General features: G+C 41.2%; 1 protein-coding gene across 1 annotated transcript in view; it reads right to left on the reverse strand.

Annotated features, from left to right (window-relative positions):
• MAD1L1 (mitotic arrest deficient 1 like 1) overlaps window positions 1–26,601 on the reverse strand; it is a 229,047-nt gene that overhangs the window by 128,414 nt on the left and 74,032 nt on the right. Inside the window, exons 12-13 of the mRNA XM_053470470.1 lie at window positions 21,178–21,318; window positions 5,075–5,131 (exon numbers count right to left, since the gene is read on the reverse strand). Of these exons, the coding sequence (XP_053326445.1) occupies window positions 5,075–5,131; window positions 21,178–21,318 (198 nt within the window). The remainder of the gene's footprint in view (window positions 1–5,074; window positions 5,132–21,177; window positions 21,319–26,601) is intronic.

Raw genomic sequence — 26,601 nt, forward strand, 5'->3', positions numbered from 1 at the left:
TTTGTTTTACTTCTCACTCTAAATGCCACCATAGCAATGCAACCATACTCAGAAGAGAACATGTATGTCCCCTGCCGGTACCATGTATTATTAAACCTCAAATGGAAAACACAAAGAAGCCTTCCTGCTAATACAGTGAATACGCCCGGAGCTGCACTTAAATACAGCTGAAACGGCTGCTTCGCACAACAGATGATCCTGCATCTCGCTGACTTATACAGCCGCACAAGCAGGAGTATTAACCTATATATCAAACGATAGGCGCCGAGCCGCGCATAGCAAACGCTATTAGAATGCTGGAGCGGCCTGGATTCCATCCATCCACCGGCCCCAGGAGAACGCGTCCCCGGAGTGGATACAACAGTGTGGGTGTTGCAGAAAAATATTTAAGAAATATTAGCGGTAATTATTCATCGGCATTTGGCACGATCGTGTCTTTCGGAACGCAGCCGAAGCTTTTCTTTTATAAGAGATCCATCAGCTTAACAGAAACGGTATTCATTCATTAAAACCGCCTAGAACGTTGCGTCCGACAATCAGCGTTATGATGTTTAGTAACATTTCATCTACGGCCAGACGAGAATTTCCTCTCCCACTCCTACTAAGGATGGGGGGGACTTGATGGGGAGGAATAAATATGCTGCATCGTACAAAGTTAAGAAGACTCACACAGTTGGTGTGTAAGACTGTACATGCATCTTGTAAATCGGTAAATGTTCTTAGGGTTTTAAAACACAAAATATAATATTTAGGGATAAGGGAAAAGCCTCTCCCGCCGCCGTAGGGCTGCTAACAGTCACCACAGGAAGACTTTAATGGCGCCATTTGAAGAATACATTTAGAGGGCGGCAGCAGTAATATAGAACTTCTGTCTGACCCAACGCTCCACCAACAAGAGGTCATAATCTAAAATGAGATGTAATCGAAGTAACTTTTACTTCACTGAGAGGGTCCTAGAGAAATGGATCAGCCTCTCAGCAGAAGTGGTAGAGGTTAATACAGTGAAAAAAATAGTTAAAGACAGGTGGGGGAAAAGAAAAGAGGAAAAATGACCCGATTGGTCCTGATCTGTCGTACAAGTTTATCGGTGGAGTGACTCGTGGCCCCGTTTTGAACAGATATAATATCTGTCTGTATAATAAGGGGTATAAAGCAAGCGCCAGAATATTAACGAAAACAATCGAATAAAAGGGATTACACCATAAAACGATCAGTCCCTTTAAATATACGGATCAGGGATTGTAACGGATGGTTTGTGTGCCAACAATGAGATGTTTTTTTAATGTATTTATTCGGTGGACTCTGAGGGTAAATCTCCGATGTTAATTAACGCCGCAGGAAAATATCACAATAAAAGCTGGCTTTTTTCATAGATCGGGAAACGCGTCCTCACTTTTGGGTTTAATTCCCCGAATACCAGACGAATCGGAATATGTGCATGCGCCAACTTCTCCAGCCACTCCTGCCCGCGTCTAATTAGGGTGAAGTATGTTAATGATGGAGCCGTACGGTAGGCAGATGCGCGTTGCAGCCGTATTAATTGTGTTTAGGGAAAGAAGCGCGCGCTGTTCTTATCCAAGGTAATTAGTGATGGATTTGTTAATTAATACCAGAAAGTCAAGCTGCCTTTGTCTTGTCGAGTGCAATTAGTGGAAGGAGTTGGAACTTTTTTTTTCTCTCTTTTGGTAAATAGATTAAGAAGCAACACGATCCTCATCAGGTAAAGTACAGATACTAATAACCCACGCCTGCCGACGCGCCTCGGGAAACGGAGTCTCGGCTTGGATCGAGGAGCAAAAGGTTCCATTTTCACAACTCGAGCTTGGCCGAAGAGCTTACAGCTCAGCCCGGATTGGTCAACCTCTACTCTCTAAGTTAGAACTCAGTATTTTGCTGAGGTTTCATGCAAAGTAAGCACCATTAACGGGATGCCCCTCTTTATGCCCTTGGTTAACCCTTAAGTGGCGGCCTTGGGCAATACGCAGAATAAAGAATACGCAATAAAGTAACGATACCACAAAACTATGACGCCAAACGCTCCCCGGAGATGCAGCGATGAGAAGAAACTGTAAACAGGGCTAAATTAGAACACTTTCAGCCAATGTAGCCTCCGAGCACTTCACCTGCTCTTATAGAATATATGCAGATTTCCAGCTCCAGATTTAATTAACAAGAACAGCAAATCGTGACCAATAATGAACACGGAGAGCATTATTGTGTGTCTGTGTGTAAATAATTACTTCCCCGTTAATTATATATTATAATATGTTGTTTTTAGCCATTATTCGGGGCTGTAGAACAATGCGATGCACTCACACCCAACATACTGATACTGACTCAAACAGGAGGAGAGAGGGACAGAGGGCTTTGGGTCCTGAGGAAGGACTGGTCCTTTCGAAAAGGGACTCTTGGGCAGTATGTAAAGTGTCAATCGTGAAGCCATCAGAATGAATTAAAACAGGACCGGTCAAGCTGCTGTCATATACTATTAGCGAGCGGCACAGCGCTAGTTACAGGTGACATCAGAAGCCGCGTTGGCAGGAATCCCCAATCACCCTGGTATTAATATAATAAAATTATCCGCCAATGCAGGACGCACGGATGATGTCGTTTTGTGTTACAGAAGATCGTTTTCCGAAGCGTGTTTGGTGCGCATGCAGTCTCCCGCCTGGATACCCCCGTAGGTACGCCATTGACTCATCTTATTACCCTGCAACTTGCCTGGAAATAAAGTGTCATGAATACACCGGCATTATAGCCGAAACCACCCATTACCCGCTGGACTGTGTGATGGAGCCTGACAGGTGTTTATTTAATCTCACTCCAGCGCGGCCGGCGAAAGCAATCTCGGGATTTGTCGCAGCAATAAGAGGTAAGAAGCCATCGGATCTGCACAGGGGCTTAGTTATGGAACAAAAGGCTTCCAAGCCCAAAGTTATGATGCCAAAAGGCTTCCCAAGCCTAAATCCCATAATATTCCGACCTTAGAATAAACCCCTAAACTCTATTGTTTGGTCACACAGTGATTTTTATGTATTTATCAATATTTTCTATCAACGGGTGAGAATGTTACGTTTAGGATTGTTTTGAGACCCATTCAGCCTAAAACCATATCTCCCAACAGCCCCGGTTTTCACATTCTCGCGGTTTTCAGGCGTTGGCCTGCTGTCCACAGTCTGACGTCCTGTGGCCGGCCTAGGGAAAAGTAAAATCAATGGTCCACGTGGCCAAGGGGACAACCTCGTCCCCATTCCTCTAAAGCGGGGGTTCTGCCCTGTCGCGGAAGTACTTGGAAGAGGCCAGAATAATGCCGACGGGCGCAGCGGAGGAGAAGTGGTGTTGGAGAGAAGGAGAATTGGTTTCCAGAGAAGGTGGAGAGACATTGATAGAGACTGATAAACTTCATTTCCAGGCTGAAAGGGTAAGAAACAAAATCTGTTGCCTGAAAACGAATGGACCACAAAAAAACCTGAATCGCTTCTTGTCCATGCGCACAAGTTTAATGCCGTATGGCGATTGTTTTCTATTCCGGCCTATATAAACTGCCATCGTTTTAATGATCGCTGTACTGTAAACATGAATATATCCCGCACGTTTACAAGAGTAACAAAAACCAGCACAGCGGGAGCTCCCGTTTAACGGTTTGAATGGATATAAAGGGGGAGGAAAAAGCTTGTGAGTCTATTCCGTACATTAGTATCCTTCATGCGGAGGCAGGGGTATGGTGGGCAGTAAGCCCCTTGATATTTAGCTCCGCTGCCCCCCACACACGCGTGATTCATTTCTCAAGCAAAAAGGAATCGGTAAACTCCACGTATCTAAAAAAAGGTTGCGTAAGTCATTAGCCTGACACTGACAAAAGATCGGCCGCTATCTAATCGGAAAAGCTAATTGTCTAACTCAATTTGTATGCCATCGCGATTGGGTTACAAAGGCAGATTTCTTTTTTCTATAACAAATTAAAGTTATATTTCAGGAAAACGGATCAGGAACAGACTCCCTGGGGCTGGCGAGCCATTAACGAACACGCGGCTCCTGGGGGGCTAAACGAGAGACAATGGAAACATGTCAGAGCGTAGAGTCTATCCGAGCGCGCGGCTCAATCTCTTCCCCCGCACGCGTTACAAAGCCCCAGGTGCTGGGCCTTCATCAGGGCGCCGAGAAACACAGCCAGCCGTACTTGGTTTCATTTGCAAACATACAAACACGCTCTTTGGTGTAAATCTCAGAGAAATTGGCTAAATCAGCATTCTGCGTTTAATAGAGCTTTACGTACTTAATATTAGGCCAGGGAATGTAATATCGGGTGCGCTTTAAATGAGGATTTGTGGAATTCGTGATAAGATCGTGCTTAAAGGGAAAAGAAATGCTTTTCTTTGCAGATTAAATACGACGTTGTTAGCATTAATATATTACAGCGACGAAGAAATACGGCATTTCTCGCAAATCGCTCCAATAAATTTCTTTTATCTGCAGACGTGGAGGCGGCCATTGTAGAGAGTCATGTGACGCGCAGGAAAAAGCCTCTCCATAAACGCCACAATGAGATGATCACTCGCGGCAATGCCACGAAAGTCCTGATTATCTAACGAAGCCTCTTCCACCCATGGACTTTCGGCAGTTGAAGGGTCTCTCTGGTTAAGACCGAGACATTCTACTGTGTGATACCAAGCAGCGTAACGAGCGTAATGTTTATTTTAATAGATTGTGCTGTTATGAGAGATCTAAAACACACATCTATACCAAACAGGCAGCGGCCATTCTATTATATGAAACAAGTAACTGCTCTCAACGACAAATTGACAAAAAAAATGTTTTTTTAAAAGATGTTATAAAGTGACATCAATAATATTAATATTTCATAAATATATATATATATAAATTTAATAAAAATACTACGGTGGGAGTTTCGATTTTAAACCATGAGTGCTACGAGCAAAGCAACTCAATGCGACGTTAGACAGAAGGATGCCACAAGTGTCAGAGGGGCAAATTAAATAGCAATGGAAGAATATTTGCCCCCATGCTCCATATAAAAAAAAAAACATTAAACAAGGAGAAACGCAATACTAACCATCTCGGCTCTCTGCTTCTGGCTGCCTGCTTCTTCCAGAGCCTGACTTAACTGCGCCTAGAAGAAAAAAAAGGAAAAAACGGTGAAAAAAAGCAACCTTTCGGTACCTTCCGAGGAACAGTAATAAGATTAAAGCTGCTGTTCCACTTCAAACACTTCTAGTATGCAATATAACTCCGTGCCGCAGCCACTGTAATTTTTGCTCTAAAGGAGTAATAAAAAAAGTTTTTTTTTCAGTTTCTATGGCAGCAACCTATCAGTGCCTGCTTTTGTGTCACATGACAAGTATTCCCGACAAAAATGACATATAGGACGATTAAATCATTTTTTCTAGTAATGATCTGTACTACAAATAAAGTTTTTCTTGTTTTTTTAAAATATATTTCATTTTAGATTTAGCTAGAGGAGAAGCATCTTTATTTGATTTCCCTCTAGAAAAGAACAGTCAGCGTCTGAGTATCTAAGTGATCAACGACAATAAGCACCATAATTTATATATACAAAGAAATGGAAATTATGTTTATAAAATGAAATAAAATGAGAGAGACATCTCAGGAGAGACAGAATATCCGTATTAAACTATTTTACACATTTTGAAATACCTGAAAATAATAATATATATGTATATTTTTTTAATATACGCCAAATACACAACTTATTGGACTGCCGACCACAGAACGCTGGGAGTTGCAGTCCCGTTACCCAGCCCCGTACGGGCGAGCTATAATAAAATAATTCCACATTTAAATCTCCGCGTCTTTCTCGAAGCACGTGGCTATTTTTACAATTTGAAGAACTGTTTGAAAGTCAGGCAAAGCTTACGCATAAATAAAAACATTTGGAAAATTAATCATCATTAGCACGCATTTAACAGACCATTTATCTTGTAAGTAGGATGCGTATTATAGGAAGATTTCTCGGGTCTAATGAGGATTTCGAGCAGCAGATGAAAGAAAAACTTCTATCGATATCCAGTTACGCACAAAGATTTTGGAGCAATTAGCATCCTGAAATACACGCAAATATACTTGGAATCTCGCTTTGTTTGAACACTAATTTGTGGCATTGAACAATGGCGGCTAATGGAACATTATTATTGGTTTCAGAGAATACGCCTTCCCGGTTTAACAAGTCATATATATTATATACGTATCATGAACGAGGAGATGTCTGCATTCAGCGGAACATTAAAAGCAATGGTTTTTATTATAGTGGATTCCTTAAAGAGGAACTACAACCAAGGTTAAGGTAAATTATCCGTTAATTATAGTTTGTGCCTTTTGTTCGTCGGCCAATGTAATTATTTTGGAGATATTGGAAATATTTGGATATATATACGTTTAAAGAAGCACATCCCAGGACAAGGGCATCCACGGAACATTACGGTGCAGCTCACACGAGACACGCAGCAGTTACTGCCCCTCCATGCAGAGTCGCACCCGGGCGCTCTGAACAGTAGGGGAGCGTTGGGTGGGGAGTTTGTGCCTGCTAAGTCTCCCTGATCGTCTCCGCCAAACACTTCCGCATTCCTGTCTCCTTTCCCACAGCTCTACTTCTTCCCTTTCCTCGTCTTGTTCTCCCGTCTTCAGAGCCTCTGAATGTACCCCTCTCCCCTGATCAAAGGAATAAAGGCTCTTCTCTTTCGAAGAACTATTCAGAAAGACCGGAGTAATGAAGACGGGGGGGGGGGAAGAAGGGAGCCATGGGGAGAGCTTCTCTCTTTTTTCTTCAATCGGGGGAGAGGATGTGCCCAGAGGCTCTGTCCTTTTGCAGAAGTGCTCCAGGAGAATTGGTCCATGGAGAAGCGGACAAAGAAAGAAGATACGGGAGAAGAAGGCGAAAAAAGACAGAAGATAGCAAACCAAAAAAAGGCAGGAAAAGAAGCGGAGCTGCGGGAAAGGAGACACGGAAGCAGTTGGGGAAGTTTCTCAAACTAGACACTCTAACGCACTTATCCTTTGGCACAAATTTGGCAACATTTTGATTTTCCATTACTAATCAGCCGCTTTCAGCTACAATATTAGTTTACAAAATTAACCCTGTCTGTGCTGGATTTCTGTTTTCATTTCATGTTATTTTAATGGACAAAACGTGCTTTTCTTTCCAAAAAAAATGTTTTTTTGTGACCCGAACCATTTGAATGGAGTGCGCGTGCGCTGAACGTTCCCCGTACAGAACTCTGCACTATAATTGCGTGATATAAATATGACCCGTCGCGTTTCACTATATAAAGCAAGGAAGCGAATCAGCATCGCAGATTTATTAGATCTCAGTAAAAATATTCCGTTTTCCCTTCTAGAACAAAAGCGTAATTGTTCAGGAACCATTTTTATCTGGATGCAAATTGCAATTAGTACCAATCAGATGAACGCCGTGTCTACCTTACGAGACTAACAATGTTCTCACGACGCGATTCTCTTTGTCACGTAAGATCATTAACATACACAGATACATTAGCGTGCTAATAGAACCATCTAAAAATATCTAATCAATTTTGATTGACCTGAAAATCAAATCCTCCCCCCCAAGGAAATCAATGACGCAAAATGGATGCGGTTTATTTAAGCGATGTAGTGAAAGGTCTGTCCTAAAGGTTTGTTTAGTGATCATCACACTTACAGGCACTGCAATTACAGACGGAGACAATTTACGGTGCGAAGACACATTCTGTATTCTCCTTTTGATCAACACAACATTACTTGCGGCACGCTGCATCTCCAACATTTAACCCCGTGAGCACCGTCATTGGCCTTTAGTGGAGACGAGAGGTTTAGGTCATCCATGAAGATAATGCTTTGTCTCAAACATTCTGGCAGGAGAAACTTGATGATGTTGACCACAGATAATTTTATTTCACCCACCACTCACGGTTTAGTAAATAAGCACCTCTCGACTTTTGCTTTCTGTGTTGGGTCAAAAGCATCTCCACCGTTTACCTGACTACGTTACATTATATCCGGGGTCCCTTAAAGTCTTTCAACTTTATTCTCCCAAAGCCATGCATAACAAAGACATCAGGGTTCTAAATGTTTTGCGATGTATCATGCTAAGTAGACTCACTCCGTGAACCCAGAAACCATAATGGCCCTCAAAGAAGAAAGCCCGGTACACAGATACACGACTTCGTTCAGGGGCCGTAGGCATCGGGAACCCGGGCTGGTGGTAATAAAGATGACAACCAATCAAAAGAGGTTACTTCACTTATTTTAAGACAAAAAATGAAACGGGAAAAACATTGTGAGCTTTAAACAGAATGTATAATAGAAATGGAGGATTAAAGGCCTTATTTTCATTTATAATAGATGATTCTGTCATTACTCACAGGGACACATCTTAAATTCAGAAGCGGCAAAGATGGAGCTGTCATCATCAGACTGAATCCCCAATTAGCCATTCTAATTAGGTTAGGATTCCTGGACCTGTATGACCTGCAGACTTATAAATAGATGAGTGACTCGTATTTAATCGGAAAAGGGCTCGTAACCAACGCATGGCTAGGCTTTATCTTGGACTTTTGAAAGGGATCATGTGACAACAAGGCTGCGTGTCCTACGTAGACATTCTCAGTGAATATACTATATTCTGAGGATAGATTCTTTGTAACTAGACACATTACCCATCGTCATTGTGAGGATGTTAATCAAACCCAGGGCTCAACACAACCCGGTCGCCATGATAGCTAGAAGCCACGTCCAGGATTTTGCAGGACAAGGAGGCAAAGAAAAGCCAGGGCTGCCATTGTGAATTCGGCACCCTATGGAATGGGCCTAACCAACCTTCATAAGAAACTCCCGTACACGATGCAAAGCGAGTCTAGCGAGACCAAACGCTCCGTCTCGTCTGGGCGCTAACGAAACAAACCCTTTGTACTCGGTGTAAACACAGAAAGGCTAAACATGATTTATTAAAATGCCGGCGTAGACGAGCAGACGCAGTGTTGTCAAATGCCGCAATTAATTGGCCAAGTATTATTATTATTGTGGCAGTCAATTAGCAAATAGCATAATTAAGTACGTAATTGAGCACTAATTTCATCTCGAGCATGAAGCCAATCTGTTCTGTTTACCGCTGATGTCATTTCCTGAGCGCGCCTTGATCTGTCTAACTGCGTTTGCTCAATCGTGTCTTCCTTCAACAAATGGAAAATAAAAGCGAATATAATAACTACAATATCCTCTAAGAAATCAATTAAATAAAAAAATAAATAAAAAAATAATAAAATATGAATTCAATTACACGTTCTACTAATGAAATTATTAGCACCAAGAAATCATTTTGGCGGAGCTCCTTGTGAAAGTACGGCATGGGTTAGGGACCACCTTGCGTTCTACGTTCCGTAGGATTCGTTCTTTTATTCCTGGCGGTGGTAGTGTGTACCTATTTATTTCCACGTATATAATGCCTCTGATACGCTACGCCAGGTCCGCCGCATTAAGAGACAGAGACACATTGTAGCCAAACCCTTGGCAGGAATCTATGGTGGAAACGCATCTAGGTTTCTGAGCGTATCTCTGATCCCAGGAGCGCTCTTTAGCTATACCTGATACTTTACATTAGTTTTTTTTTTAGGTTGCCTATTTACAGTATGTGTATGCCGTTGATATATCATTTAGTACCAGACCTTTAAATCTTTACAATAATAACCTTTGACCCTTCACATAGGCTGAGCTTTTGAAAAATACGCAGTCACTGGAATTATGTAGCCTATCCTCACTCGTGATGTTGAGTACCAGCTCGTACATTATAATAATTTAATGACAAGCTTGGCCAAGGGCAAGAACATTTTCAAGGTAATATCTATATAATTATACACGCGTGTACGGGAATCTTTTTCTGTGCATTATTCACTCATACATAAATATATGCACACATTATTAATCAGATATTTTATACTGTCAACAAGTCCCTCAGAGCAGTATGAATATATATGTATATACATTATATATATAAAGGACATGTTATGAGTTTTCTTCATATATATATCCCATATCTTAATTCGAAGTCCTTCTGACCTCCCTGTTATGTATAGGCAGCTAACTTTCCATACATAGAGGAAACGCTATGGCCGTGTATGTACACATGCGCAGTCAACTTACGTCGGGAGATAACGCTTGTCAGTAGACAAAGACTGCTTCACTTTCCTTATAAGCCCATAAAAATAGAGAAACAGTACGAGTAGATACAAAACGGAACGCCCGCTGTCATTACGGTGAGCAATTACAACTGTTACTACGGAACCTTATAATTCAAGTTGGCTGTCCCCGTCACCCAGTCTGGGAACTTTTCAGGTACGCTTCCACCGTAAGCCCCATCTTCTATGACACTATAGGATTTATGTTAATCAAGTGGCTAGAAATCCTGAATCCTGTAGCCTCAACCCCTTTAAGTCTATTGGAGGCTAGCACAGCCTCCTCTAAATCTAGCTGTGTATTCTAGCCTGGCCAGGTTGAAGCCCCCAGGGACAACTTACAAGGAGCTAACCATTCTATTAGGTGATCAGGCTAATAAAGAGCCAGTTGGAGGGATCTATAATCATCCTATAGATGGGCCCAGATGAATGAAGGAGTGGGGAGAGACCAGAGGATAACAGCATCAATGTCACCCTGCTGATTATTAAATGTGTGAAGCAAGTTTGAAAATGAGTATTAAAAAATGGGTAATTCAAGGAACCTCGTGGGCAGGGCTGTCAATAAGCCCCTCCCCATCTAACTCCAGTCTATCATATTGATAATCTAAGCTTGTGATACTAACACCAACAGAATTGCTATATAGTTCCCCAAAGCAATTTAAGTTCATTTTTGAATGAAAAAAAAATGGATTCACTGCAACTATAATGTATTTAAACATTTCCATCACACTCGCCCTTTCCTTTGTAATCCATACGTATTCTCACCAGGATTTGCATTCGTTGAGCTAGAATTTTTATCCCACGTAACTAAAAAATACACGTTTACTTTTTTATGTTTCCATTTCATAGACGGCATCAGTTTGCATGTTTTCCCCAGTTTTCTGCTTAACGTTTTTAAGCCATTGGGAAATGAAATCAATTACAAAGTACTGTGCACATAGCTAAAGTTGTTAAAGGTATCGGGCTATACACATTTTAAGAGAAAACGTTTAATAATACAGGTATAAGACCATTAATAAGGTTTTTCTTGTTTATGGACCAAAGATATACAGACATATATGTGTATATCTCCAGACGATCATTAAACCAAATGGTAGAAAATAAACTAAACTGCAGTCTTGGGTTTAGCATAAAATGCACCAACCAATTCCCCAATAAACAGAGCAATTACAGGCAGGCGCCCCGTATCGGCTCTGGCCTTCGGAAGGAGTAACGAGTTAAAAGTTGAAACAGTCCGGTAACGATGCACCGTTATTAAAGGATCTCTGGCGCAGTCCAACTGAAGGGCTTTTATTTTTAACTTCATTCCTCCAGAAATATGGGAATTTTCACTAGATACAGAGCACACAGACACTCATTAAACACGTCCTGCTAGAACTGCCTGGAAAAACAAGGTTATGGTTAGAAACAGGCAGGATTAGCAGCGGTGCAGCTAAGGTGTTTGATCTGAAGCTTCCTATTAATAAGAAATATAATATAAATAACAATTAAAAAAAGAAACAATGTCTAGAGTTGTCGGCAAGAAGGAAAAATGTGCACAAATTGGTTTGAATTAAATTTTAAAAAATAAATTGCAGAGATGAACTGCCACGCTAGCAAATCTCTGGATACAGCTCAGGACCAGACGCTCATTTTATCATTTTTTATCTTATTTGTTCAGCCTTGGCAAAACTACTGGAAAAAAAAAACACTGAAATTTAAGTAGAACAAAGTGGAAACCGGCAAAGAAAAGACAACGACAAAACACAAAAAGGATCCGGTAATATTAAAAATTCTGCCTGGAGGCCGGCTCTCCCCTTTAGAGTGCTCCGTGTGGCCACAAGCGGAATTACAATTAAAAAAAGGGAAGGCGTTGGGAAAGGTCTAATTTCATTGAATGAGAGGTACGGTTATACCCCTCTCTACCCTGGCTACCATGAGGTTAATTTAGCAGCAGAGCTGTCAGAAGAGTTTGCAGTTGTAGTTTGATCTCACTTCACTATGCAGGTCAGCCCAGCAAGAAGTATTAGTTCAATTTGTAAGGAAACAGAATAAATCTTGATGATTTAATTATACATTATACAGGGCCAACCACGTTTTCCCCGCAGCAGAAGCTCCCTGGGATTGGCCCTTCATAATGTACAGTTAATGCCCTTACGTGAATACACCTGTTTAGCATTACTAAGTCTACTAACCAAACCGTGGGTAGCAACCTCAGCTTCTCCTGCAAGACGGGCCGAGTTGGCCCTGAATGTATATGTAATGTATAGTTTAATAAGAAACCTTCCTTTAGAAGGAACTCACTTGGGTTACCCGTTGATAACCAAAAGTGATTAGGAAATGGAATTCTTAACTAATCTTAGCTCACATCATCCGCGGTGTTAATATCAGCATATTTTGTTGCGATGGAGAAATATTAAGATCATTTATCTCAACAATAGCTCCAAAAGCAGATAGCAGAATCCCGGGGGGGGGGGGGGTTATCTCGAGGGAAATAGAACGTATTCGTGTTCCTCGCGTTTCAGCGTTCTGATTTTGGGTAAAAACAAACAGTCTTTGGAAGTCTTAGCGTCTAATTGGCAATAATTCTGAATCCGCTCTGCACCTAAGTGAGACACCTGATCCGCCACGATTGTTAACTATGCACAGAGAAAAAGGATTTCATTAACAGCAGATTATCGATTCCAGTCCTAAGAATATGAATCGCAATAAAGGTGGCCCGGAATAATCATTCCTATTGCTTCTTATTGTGATATTCATTGCCTTTCGCATCAACAATCAGAAGCCCCTCGTCTCCGTGCAGCCGCTACACATCGGATCTTTTTCTAATAATGTAAAAACTTTTCAGCTACTAGACTGACTAAAAGGACCGTGACCCACGCGCTCCAATCAACAACAGTATGTGTGCACAATACCCCATTTACTACTGCTTAACACATAATAAAACATTAAATGGGAGGTATGACGGCGAAACGGGCTGAATAAAGTAAAGATATGCAGAAACCTGCGCGGAGCGGGGTTACTCACACAGGTTCCCAATATACTCTCTCTCCCCTGAGACCCGATGAATTAATTCCTCTCCTGCCATGTCGATATCCTTTCATATAGAACAGGCTCTTATTATTTTCAAGTATTTTGTTCGATGCATCATCTCTTACGCCGAAACATAATCCCATCGGAACATTAAATCAATGTGTTTTGTTCCGTGATACTGAAACGAGCTCCTTTGTAGACGGAGCGCCTTGCTATTAAGTTCACAGAACTAGCAAAAAAAAAAATTTTTTCCATTCCCTTTTCAGATCACAACAACATCAATGAAAAAGATGTTAAATTCCAGGTTTTTGCGGACATTTAGGGCCTGATGAACGTCTGGCAGTAGAGAGTTGCAGGGATATAATGGAGCGCGGAGGGGAAAGATCTTTAAGTTGAGATGGAGCACTGGCGGTTATAGAAGCAGGGAGATGCTTACTATGGATGGTGCGTAGCTACATGGGATATTGGAGATGAAAAAAGTCCTTCCGGTCTAAAGGAACTGCGTGATTTTTCCTCCTTATTAAGTTATCTCTGCCCTATTAAGTCGCTGATTGTTGCTGATTGGTCGAGGCAGCCTTTGGAAGGGTGAGAAGAACAGAGAGAACTTCAGGACCACAAAATTGATTAGATAATAGTTTGGCTACCTTAATCCACAGAGGTAAAGAAGACCAAAGAAGACCTATTCCTTTTAAGTTTAAAAACTACAAAACAATTAAAAAAAAAAAAAAAGCAGGAAGCACAAGCTAAAGATAGTTTTGGAAAATTAAATATGCTGAATGCAAATCTCCTTGTTGATCACATTTAGATAATTCAAACCTAACAAAAAAAGTCTCTAAAATGTTCCATGAATAAATTAAGACAAGTGCTACATGCGCCTGAAGAACAAGTGAATGCTCAATCAGAAGTAACGTAATCAAACACGAGAGGCATAACCAGACGCGCGCGCACGCACACATCCATTCACCGCAGCCGCCTTCACAGACACATCAAACCGCTCCCGAGCCAAGCATCTCCCGCGCAGCGGCTTACGTTTGGGTTCCGTTCCTTTCTAACGAGATCAAAGAGTTTGTGAACAAGAAATAAGGGAACAAGCGGCATCTAATCGGGCGCGAGAGGAGAAAGTAAAACGATACGGAGAAAAGGACGGCACATTCGCGTTTCTCTGCTGAAATCATTCTTTACAAAAGCCGTACAAATCGGAAACTGATATTTGCGTGAGAATATGTTCTCTTTTGCTGGTTTCTGCAGGTTTTAAAGGTAAAATAGCTCTGCGGTTACCTAGGCTTTGTGAAGCGAGGAAACGGGCTGTTTTCAAAGAAATATCCCGGTTGCTATGCAGGAAAGTACAACGCGAACGGGGAAAAACGTTACAAACCGAACTGGGTGAACTGTGTATCAATTTATACACTCAGCTCATTTCTCATTGCTGGAAGACATTACAATTACATCACTAACTTTTATCCTATAACAGATCCTTTCTAGGTTTCATTTCAAGCTGGCGAACAGAATATGGGAGGGGCATGCGTGGCCCCTCCAAATTTGGCTGAACACATCTTGTGCTGCCACTGCGCATGTACGCTATACTCACTACCAGCAAGCTCCAGCTTGGGGGTCCCATATGCACGCGCACAAAGAGCTCCAATTGATTTAAATGTGATTGGTTCCCTGGGGTGTGAGGAGGCAGCTCTGAAGCTGCAGCTTCTCCAACAGGTTTTTTTTTTCCTTTTTGAAGAATGATGAACAATGCATTTTAAAGTTCTTCCAAAGATTCTGTTTCCCCCTGGTGTTAGTCCGTAAGTGACATTTCCTTAAGTCGCATGATGACATCACAGGTCACATGATGACATCACAGGTCACATGATGACATCACAGGCCACATGACACATATGTAAAAATGCTTGTGATGTATATTTCGGCAGATGAGGGTGTGTGTCCCCGCCCCAACTTTGTAAGTCAAAGCGGGAACATGTAAATCTAAATGATTAAGTTATAACGATAACACGCGTGATACATGCTTGGCCACTGGTGGGTGTTACTATGGTTTTATCTAACCTTCCCTTTATAGATTGAGGGATATCACATTCAGAATGTATATTATTCTCCACCGGTTAATTTAAACTTTTATTTCCTGCTGTGAGGCTAACCGTGCTATACGATCATTCCGCACTTTAATTTATACAAATTGCCATTAGTCTACTGATTGGCACGAACCGGCCCGGGCTACAAGAACTTGCTTTACCGCGGCGTTTAAAACCGTGGAAGAAAAAAAAAAAATGCAGCGCATCAAAGCTTAATAGCATTCAACAATTTGTTTAAAATCGAATTTTTTTATATGCTCTAGAAATGAACGTCTTCCTTTGGTAATATCGCACGCTGAACATTTGTACGCCTGCCGTGCGATTGGTAACTGCCGACATAATTTGCCTTATAAATCAAGTTCAGCAATTTAACAGATATGATGGCGGAACACCGAAGCGCTGCAAATGAGCCAACAGAACGCGAAGAAGAGAGAGAGAAAACACATATATCTAATATACTTAGCAATAGCCCTGAGGTTAATGTAAAAGTATTTCCAAAGGACTGGTATTTGCCTGCAACTAATTACCCCCAAGGAGGGGAAGCCGGGGGGGGGGGGCTCAAAACGTACACATCTATATAAACATCTATGGGATCGGCATACGACCCCTGAGGAGACCAGCGACATATTAAGGTCTGAGTCTGTATAGCAGGAACGAGATGGACCGAATAGTTCTTATTTGCCATCAGATTCTATGTTTTTAGTGCTTTAGGGTTATTTTACAACGCATCCTCCCAAACACGAGGACGAGGACCCTCAAACTGTAAGCAGAGTTTGGGTCAATCTGGGTCGACTAGATTTGGTTCCAGGGTTCTGTTCCTGCTCACTGTATTGTTACAGACTGGAGTTTTATTTGGATTGTAAGCTCTGTGGGCTCATCCCGTGAAAGATTTTGTAACTCGCTGCACAACCTTCTCCTGAAACGCAAAAACCAAAGCACCGCTGACAAAATAAAAGCACTTAAAGCACGGCACCGCGTTCAGATCCTGTCCAATTAATCAAAAGGTGTTTATCGCATTTAAAACATTATATTCAGTTCAATATCAAATCAACGCCGCAAAGCATTATTTTAAGTCAGCCGCACAGGCAGCGAACAATAAACGGTATTATTTCCAAGCAGCGGCTCTGTAACAGCATCACATAACAAATGATCAATACGGGTGTAATTTCAATTTAGTTTTCTGCCAATCACCTGGCTTGTAGGAATGGGGGATAAAAATAAATAACAGAAAATAAACTTTTGGTAATTATTCTAGAAAAATCCAAATATAAACGCTTGGATGCATAACTTCTAGCCAATTTTTTTTAATTAACCCTTTAAACGACATAGGGATAACCAGTGCTGTTGTCATTCTAGTAACTAATAATAGTATAAACAATACAATAAAATAATAAAAAATAAAATAAAGGTTATTCAATATAAGATGCCATACGCAATGGGGTTTAGATGCATTATCTGCTTTAAACACATAAAGGACAACAGTCTCTCCCTCTCCCTATATATATATATATATATATATATATATATATATATATATATATATATATATATATATATATATATATATATATATATATATATATACATACACACACACACCGGTATATATATATTCACACACACATACAGACACTGTATATAATACACACGTTATCTATATAATGTTTATGTCCGTGTATGATTAGTTGTATTGCAGGGGCTTCAAATCCCTCTTTAAAAACATACAGAATCGAAGCAAGCAGCATCTTCCTTTTACAAATAAACAAGGAAAAAAGGATAGAAGCCTTATCCTAAAGCAGCACATTTCATTTAAAGGCACATAATGAATTTTCGCTGCTCGGGGGAACGTTAAGAGCTCCCTAAAAACAAGCTCTGAATCAGCACGTTTATTATGCCGATGCCAATGTTGCATGTCTTCTGCTCTCTGCCGGGGGATGAAAACTTATATACAGTGGATTCAGAAAGAAAGGGACAATAATAATAATAATAATAAAAAGTTAAGGCTACATTGGATTTATTGTCAGGATCAGCAGTTTATAGAGTGGTGTTTTCAGAATTTAATAAAAGAATGTGCATTGAGGTGAATGAAACCAAAATCCTTAAATATGTCTTTCTTTACAGAAAGGGTTAAATAAGAAGAAATGTAAAAGAAGGAGCACCGAGGAACAAACTTTCTTATGTTCTGACTTAGTGACTATACCATGGCAACTTCATCAGAGGAAAGTCACGTCGACCTAGAATTTTAAACTTGGCCTTTAGAAAATAAACTATAAAGTTAAGGCAACTAAATGGTTAAAGTCAGTTATACGTATTGTCTCCGTTCGTGGATCTGGGCCAATCTGGTTTTATTTCTATGGCAATAGATAGCTATTCAACTTCTTGTGATACGTTTACCTTCAGCATCGAATCCAGCCCAATCTATTCACACGAGACAAATATCCCTCTTTGAAACCATTCATCGGAAAAAAAATATATATAAAATATCCAAAAAACGCAAGCAGAGACACGTCAAGGGCATCTCCGAAGGTCTCATCACACACGTTCCAAAGGAGGGACAAGACCGAGATAACCAAAAGTCAGATAAAGTGAAATATTGGGTCTCCGTAGGGTTTGAGAAATGTTCACAGGCATGGGGGGGGGGCAGGAGAACAGGAATGGTTAAAACTTGGTCATTTTTATTTGTCTACCTTATCTTAAAGAATAATTTGAGAAGGGAATCTACTTTATTCGGCGTGGTGCAAAAGCGGTGGTCTTCTCCACCGATCAGTTTTGTAGGTTATCTAGTTTGACGGAGCTGAAGCAGGTAGCTGTAAGCCTTCTGCTTAGGAGACGCAACGAAGATACGGGAAACCCAATATCTGCTGCCATCTTGTGGGCAAAGCCCGAGAACGAACGGAACGAACTACAATGTGGCACCTTCGACGTTCCAAAAAAAGCCCATGGATAATTCCATTACGCTCGTATGATACAACGCACGTTATGCCGATTTGTGCAATAAAGTACTGTGAGCATGAATGTTAAACTCGAGATGGATTATGCCTCACGTACACAAGACGAACGATGGCCGATGAGAAAGTAATCACCCTATTACCTTCTAAACGAATGCAAATGGCTGTAGCACCTGGTTCGGGAGATTAAACCGCGCGTGTATATTAATTCAGAGCCTTTTCGAGAGAATTACTGAAAATGGGATCACATTTTATCCTTTTTACTTAGATAGGTTGTCAAGTGGGAATTAGCACGTGGACAGATAAGGGGGAGACGAGTAACATTCATCACTTGCAATGAGAGTGGACATGGCAGCTCTGCTCATCGCCGCCGTGGAAAGTGACAAATATTGACTGTATGAAGGGAAAAGGAGCCTGGGGTTTTGGGCTACGCTCAGCATGCGCTCGCTGGGGAGACGGGGCAGGACGGTTCTCTTATTCCTCTGTGGGTGACACGGAGAAATGGCATGCATCCGCCAGGGAGAAGAAGATAAAAATAAAACCCTTGCTAGGTAGAGATAGCAGGATGCACGCTAAAACTGGGGGGGAAAGGAAGAGAAACAGCAAAAAAAAATAAACTCACGCTTTTTAATTCTGGGGAGGGTGGATTATTGGTTAGTTAATCCCAAGAAATAACAAGCAACAAGATTCAAACAAGAACACAATTGTTGCACACAATAAATGTACTCATATTTAAAAATGTATATCGGAGTCCGCCTCTAAAGCGCTCCAATGCATTTTTAGCGCAAGCAAATGAATACAGGCATTATTTAGTTCCATGACCTCCTTTAGACTCTGATTTGATCATAAAGTGTATTCTTTCTGTATATGTACTAAAACTACAACACAAGACAGCATTCAGCCAGAATATACTGGTTTCCCCCTGGTGGAAGAGCCACAATGCTTGCGCAGGAAGTATATTCAAGTACGCTTCCTGCTCTACACAGCGAGTGAGGGGGAGGAGAAGAATAAGACAAAATGCTTGTTTTCTAACTACAATACAAAAAGCATGCATAGAAATTGACTTCTTGTGCATCTTTTTTTTTAAACGGGGACCAGATTCGTCCTTAAATTCTTGTGAATGGTTTCCGGTACTATATCCACAATTATTCTTCACATAGATATTACATTTTTCACAGTTTAGGGAAATTACTAAATCTGGTTAAAGGTTATTTTTTTAAATGTTATTTGACATTATTTCGCTTTCCGGACTTGTTGCTTCACCCGTGGTCTTACTGGCAAAACAAAGCCCGAGCATATGGACGTTGACGTGCCAAAACTGTCAAGCTCATAATTAACTGATTAGTGTGCATATGGCGCTCTCAGCCATACTAAATCACTCCTGAACATAAAAAAAAACACAGGGAACAATTGAAAGTGTCAGTACGTCTGCCCCGCTGATCTCCCTTCATTAATGTTTCATATACAGCCAAATGCGCTGCAATAAAATCTCTATTAATGTAGTTATATTTATGGGGAGTTCTCCTTCCTACAGCTGGAGCGGACCTTAAAAAACACGCTGCTTTCCGACGAGCGCCGCGTATGACCGAAGTGCGGATGAGCGGTCGAGTATTCTCTCTCTGCTACTTGCTGCTTCTCCTTCCTTAGAAGTCACAGAGATGTCAGCAAAACACAAAGGAGGAACAGGCTGTCATGTTTGGGAAGCCCGTTCCGAGCCCTGGTGAATTTGTTGACATTGATGGTGTGAAAACAAAAACCAGACGAGGTTCTCCCTGCCGAAGTGAGCGGCTTGTTTTGCTGAGAAGTTCAAATCGACTACCCTTTGGGAAGGTTTCTGTCTCTACCCTGCTGTTTAGTGAGACAGGCGTATGGAAACACACGCTTACACTGGGGGGCGTTTTAAAGTGGATATGATGTCATGATACAAGTACATGCAGGGACTAAACAAGCAGACCTGTTCATGAATAGGACTGCACAACAAACAGGAGGTAATTTCTACTTAAAGCAGCAAAAAAGGTTATTTACAGTAAGAGCAATTAAGATGTGGAATCCACAAGCGTTATGTAGTCAAAGTCAATAGATTACTTTTCATATGGGTTGAATCGCTGGAGTTTGTTGATATAGTGAGAAATCAGAGGCTGTTTTGAAGTCAATAAATATTTTTTTCCCTTTTTGGGGCACAATTGGACATCGCTTCAACGTTGGGTTTTTGCTTCCCCTTTAACAGAAGGGTTGAGCTTGATGAATGTGTCTTTTTGCAACCTAAATGACCATGTTACCCTTTTATGGATGCCCTCCCAGACATATTGGTGGGATTAGCTCATCGTCATACAAGTGAGCGTGCGATTACCTAGACAAGCACCACTACATGTGTGCACACAGGTAACATGTCACTTATTTAAAAAAAAAAAAAAAAAAAAAACCTCACAAACTGTGCTCTTCCTATCTCAGCAGGTATTTTTGGAACATTTTGGGAAGTAGTTTTAAAGATGGACACTGCTGTTCAGAGAGCGACAGGCAAGACAGAATTAGCCCCTGGTCATGTTCCATAATAATCAGCCAAGCACGTGGACAATCTGATATACAGGGGGGAAAAATATAATACATAATTATATATATATATATATATATATATATATATAATATCTAAGGATAAGTATAACTCATGAGAATGGAAGGAAAATAAAAAGAAAGGAAGAGGAAAAGAAGAGAGGAAAACAAAGACAAGATAGGGGAAATAAAATGAAGAAATGCACGCATCATGTTTTGGAATAACAGTAAATAGTAAGAACAGGTCTATAATATTTTTATGCTGTTTCGTATCAGACTATAAGTAACCGTCAGTTTTATGCCTTTCATTTATGGTAGATGTATTTTCCATTTCCAGAAAGCAGTTGCTTCCATTAGTCTGTTGTGTTTGATCATTAAATGTTTTACCTCCATCTCGGAATTCTGAGCGTGGACCCTCTGCAGTATTTCTTCGGCCTCCCTCAGGCGGCGGCTGAGCTGCGGGGAATGTTCTGACGGGGTCAGCTCGCTGTCGTAGGAATCTAGGATCGCCCTCATTCCATCCCGCTCCTGATCCGATTGACATGGAAGAGAAAACAAAGAGAAAAGGAACGGTTAAACAGCTTTATATGGCAGAAAGTAGAACATTCCCTGTCTCATTTAGTAACCAGATTCCGATCTGGAGCCCGGCCTGAATATCCATTTTGGGGTTTATTTACCAAATCACGAGTGTGCAGCTAAGACGAAATTGTTGAGATTTCTTGAATACGTTCTAATCTATTGAGCGACACAAGAGTATTTGCGGGGCGAGCGCAGCGGGAGGAACGCGCTAAAGTTGAGATATTCAGCTCACCTGCAGATCTATAGTTTGGCGTTTCAGGAAAGACTAAACACTAAACATATATTCAGCCCAAAACGTGATACAGGTAACAAGTGTGCTTTCTTACATTTGTATCTGTATTAGCTGGACATATCTTACGGACCTCTGCCCGACAGTAGCCCCATCAAATAATTACGCTTGCATCCCCGTGTTACATTTCCACAATTATTTTTGCAGGGCTCGGCCAATCTTTTTTTTTTCTCCCCAGGATGAAGAAAATAAGAGCAAAGGTCTTTAATAATCACCCTCGCGTCTCACCGACTCCCACCTTGCGTTAAACCCCTACGCCCTGAAAGCCGGATAATAACGGACAGCTCCTGTGAACTGGCGTCTGGGTTTCTGAATTGTCTCGCTAAGATGCACTGAGCCTCGCAGGGGGTCATATAACTCCAAGAAGCTGAATTACGGAAAAAGAAAATGGTTCTGTAGCGTATCCAAGATGCCTGCACTCCCCTTCAATACAATAAATGAGAAAACCACATATACTAACACAGGCGGAGCGAAGGTGCCGACCAGGACCATTAAAGACCGAGAAATACCTCCTATGTACATAAAAACGCCAAGGTAACAGTCTGTCGGGACCAAGGTAAAGGAGGTCAACGATGTAGCCGTATACATTTAACAAGCGTGTACAGATAGAGGTTCGTCGTAAATGGCTTCTAACCACAACGGCGCATCGAGGTGGCTGGAAGTCAAAACAATATAAAAATAATTGTTCCCCGTTCTACTGAAGGGTCAAGCAGACAAATTTATGGGAGCGCGAAGCAAAGAACAAGGTTCATCCCTTGGAATTGCAGACTAACTTCCCCGCAAGCTTTGACTTAACCCACCGGCCCTCCGGTCTCCTTGTAAGCGTTATAGGAACCGAGCCTCGAAGGCATGGCGGAAAACGAACCGCGAGGTTTTTATCGCTGAAGGTGAGTAATGGCAGAAAGAGTAGGCTCCATCGTGCAAATCTATTGGGACTTCAGTAAAATGTTAATTGTAGATAAATACGTAGGACAAAAATATACCGCCGTTGATGCTCAATGATCCTCCAATTGCAAAAGCCTAGGGTTTTAGGGCACAAAAAAAACTAACAAATGAACCTTTAAATGTAATTATTACTCACTAGTTTTTATTTAATTAACGGTAAAATCAGGGGCAAGAAATATTACTAATGAAACACAACAACTTGTATTGTAAGATGAAAAGTTGTCTGTTCTTCTCGGGAAATCACTCGCCCTTGGGGAAGATAACTACGTAATTATTAATGATCAAAAGATGGAAGTTAATTACTTACAGAAGAAAAACGTCTCATCGGAAGCCCCGAGCAGATACTGGGGAGACGCTCGCTCCCTGATCTGTGGGTAACGCCATCTCTAACAGGACGGGTTAATTACCAGGTCCAATAAATCTCTGCTATTCCCTACCTCGGTATACAAGACGTTCTTCCAAACCCTGTCCAGCCCTGTGGGGTGTGTATATCAATTTTAACTTTATATGTTGTTTAAGCCGTACATTTTACAAATATTAGACGAGGACCTGCACAATAAATTAAAAATGTCCTCTCGCCCAAAATGTAAAGCTGTGAGGTCATTCGGCTGACCACTCAGCTTCATAGCAAATAGACCCAAATCTCATTCGTTCAAAAAATAACCCGTAACGCAAAGCTTTCTGATTTATTAATGTTTCTTATTGAATAAAATATTGTATAAACACCCAATACGTAGCAATGTTTAATCACATCTCCTTTCGAGAACGGAGAACCCGATGCCGACATCGTGAATGCATTTCAACGGAAAGAGAGTTCGGGCGAGGCATTCCGGAGAACGCTTCGTCTAGAAACACTTGATTGTTATTCAGCACACAAGTGTCAGAGAGGCTGTAATGTCACGAATGCAAAATCCATTATCCAACATGCTCTGCGCCTCTAGCACAGAGCAATATTTATTAACATCTACCAAAGATGAAGGAGTGTATTCTTATCAAAAGTATAGTTGGAACGATGAGCTGTTAGTCTTGAGTAAACACTAGAATTCCAAGCAAACTCCAAGACACCAAGACATCATGAGGTTAGGTTAAGGTTTAACAGCTACTAAACCTAAAGGTTTTTTGTATTATTATTTTTTTTAACAATGTATATGAGAGTACCCAGATGTCCTTATCTCTGTGCTTAAGATAACATTTTAATAGCTGCCAACAGTCCCAGCATCAACTACCCAGCAGTGGACCATTGAATTGGGCCAAGCAAGCAATATCTGCATGAAGGTGTTGAATTGTCATCAACACCAGAGCAATGGACATGTAACCAAACTCTTAGCATATTGTCGCGGTCAACAAAGAAATATATATGAGCATAATCATTCTCCGGAACAGAACGGAAAATGTAATGCGAACAATAGTCAGAAATAAAAATAATTACAAGAAAAATCCCCCTGTTAGTCATTTTCATGCCGTTCCTGCACTAAAAACACAGGCATACCAAAGTAGTTTAAATTGAGCTTTTAATCCTCGTATGAGTCCATTCTGCGGAATACACGACTCTTTGCTTAAAGAATCCACCTAATTAGGAACAATGCAAGAAAAGCCCACAAAATCAATGAGGGAAAAATTAAAGTTACAAATCTAACGGAGGCAGGGCTCGATCCCCTGCGAAAATGTGTTCCTGGGGTGAAGTTTATCTAGTGTCATAATTTTATTGAAATCCTATATCTTGCTATTGACTTTTATGGTCTTCAGCAAGATGCAAGGGTTATCATTACAGGACGCTCAATGCTGCTCTAAGGACAGGATGAGGAGGGTTTTTTCACCATCTTTTTCTAAACAGGCTGTAATTGCTTGCTTTATTGATCAATAAATCTCAAAACCGCTTCCATTCACAGACACCATATTCCATTCAGTCCAGCGCTCTCGCCTTTCGCAACGGGGATAGAGAGGGAGAAAATACAAAGTTTAAGATGAAGAAAAGAAAAAAAAATGTTTTGTCGTTGGTAGAGCGAAAGATGGGAGCGTGCAATGCGTGAGTCAACTGGAATAAAACAGACACGAGTAGACCTCAATATATCGCATATATCAACATCTTTTAAAGCCAAAAAGTAGCATAAGATTGCCCTAATATATTTTAGACGGCTAGCAAGGACACCAAACTCGGCAGCCTTCATAATATGATGCACACAGCCCTTTAAATGTTCTCAGTGAAGGGTCCTGAGTGGGCTCCTCTGAGTATTTTCTTGCTCGGAGTACCTTGGTGGCCCCAGATCTGCTCCTTCCTGAGTTAGATGCGGAAAAGAAGGAAAGAGAGGGCATGAGGAGTATGTCAGGAAGCCGGGTGGAAATGTTCTGCTCCGGTAAACCTAAACAAAAGGTTCTGCGTGTCCTCACAAACCAAGAAAGAACCAGGAGCAGAAACAGGGACATCTTTCCCCATCCCAAACCCATAATGTAGAGACTTCTCAGTAGACAATGTGAAAATAGGGCCAGACAGGCGTCAGGAGGCTCAGATCAGCCGCGAGACGTGAGCTTAAGTGTAGCTCATGACCCATCACTGAACATAGTTTCACCAAGCAAAGTCGAGTGGCAACCAACAACATCCAGAGCTCCCTCCTTTGACGGATGGTTCTCCCCCAGATAGCCCTTACAGACCTCGGGCTGCTCCATCTCAAGCCTCATTTTCTAGGTAGCCTACCTCAAATCAGAAACAAAAGCCTTACAAGGATTCTGACGCAAAATAAACTAGTGTGAACCTTAAAGTAGACTTCTCTTCAACGTACGAGCCGGTTCTGTGGAGTAATCATCTTTCGCCTTTCTCTCCTCACTGCCTACCTTTGCATTACCAGTCAGAAGAAGGAGACGCTGTTAATCAATGCTGACAGTGAGTTTTAATGAATTCTCTGCAGCAGTTGAAATATCAACTGTTTTCCTCTCATTAGGCTCAGAAGCTCGGATAATTAATAAAAGCATGAGCAGAAGCATGCCCGACAAAATGAAGAGCGGAAAAAAAAATGGAAACGTGTTTGAAGCCAGATGTGACTATTGTATCAATCAGTAACTATTCTGTATTCTATTTTTTACCCTTTCAAATAAATCAAGTCAACAGCACACAGCAGCAAACTTAAATATACAAAAAAATAAATACCATCAGCGTATTTAAATAAATAAAAAAAAAACTTGTGTGATTTGAAGTTCTAAATCCCTTTGAAATATACCTCTTTACTGTATTGTTTCCCCCCTCTACATATTTAAATGTTTGGTATCCGATCCCCCCGGCTGCTCTCATCTGTCCTCCGTGATGTACATATATAGATAATAAAAGACTGGCAGCATTTTAGCAGCGCTCTTTTGTACTAGCTCTTGAGTATCTACAAACTTCTGGATATGGGGTCTCCGGTAGTGTACAGAATCCTCTGGGTAAGGTCTGAACAATAAGGCATAAGTGGAACGACCGTAACATCCTTTTACACCCTTACACCAAGACTCCAAGAACAGGGCTGAAGCATAAGGCGGCTCTCCTCCGATTAGGAGAGAAACAAAAAGAGCTAAGGTGTCTTTTTCTTGATGTGTGATCACGGAAATTTACCGACTCCGCCATTTCTTCTCAGTGGTCGTGACACGTAGGGCTATCTGGACGTCGCTAAACCATGTTGGATAAGTCATACTTTACATAGTAGGATGGTTCTTATGCCTCTAATTCCTTCTGCACACAAATAAATGTAATGCGGCCTAATGATCAAGGGCCTTCCTATAGCTGTGGCTGCTCCCATCAACATTATATTGCTCAGCACATTTGCAGATCATTTCATACATCCCAAGACCAGTGGAGGAGGACACGACTTATAACTAGAAGATTAAGGAGACATGGCATGTATTAAGCATATAATCTCCTCTAAACCTAAATTGCTTTTTTTTTTTTAAAGAATAGTCACAAAATAACTCTGTGTTCTCACTCATCCCCCTCCCTGCCCGTCTGTAAATCCCCTGATAGACCCGGATAT

Source organism: Spea bombifrons, chromosome 7 (assembly GCF_027358695.1).
Source record: "Spea bombifrons isolate aSpeBom1 chromosome 7, aSpeBom1.2.pri, whole genome shotgun sequence".
NCBI lineage: Eukaryota > Metazoa > Chordata > Amphibia > Anura > Pelobatidae > Spea > Spea bombifrons.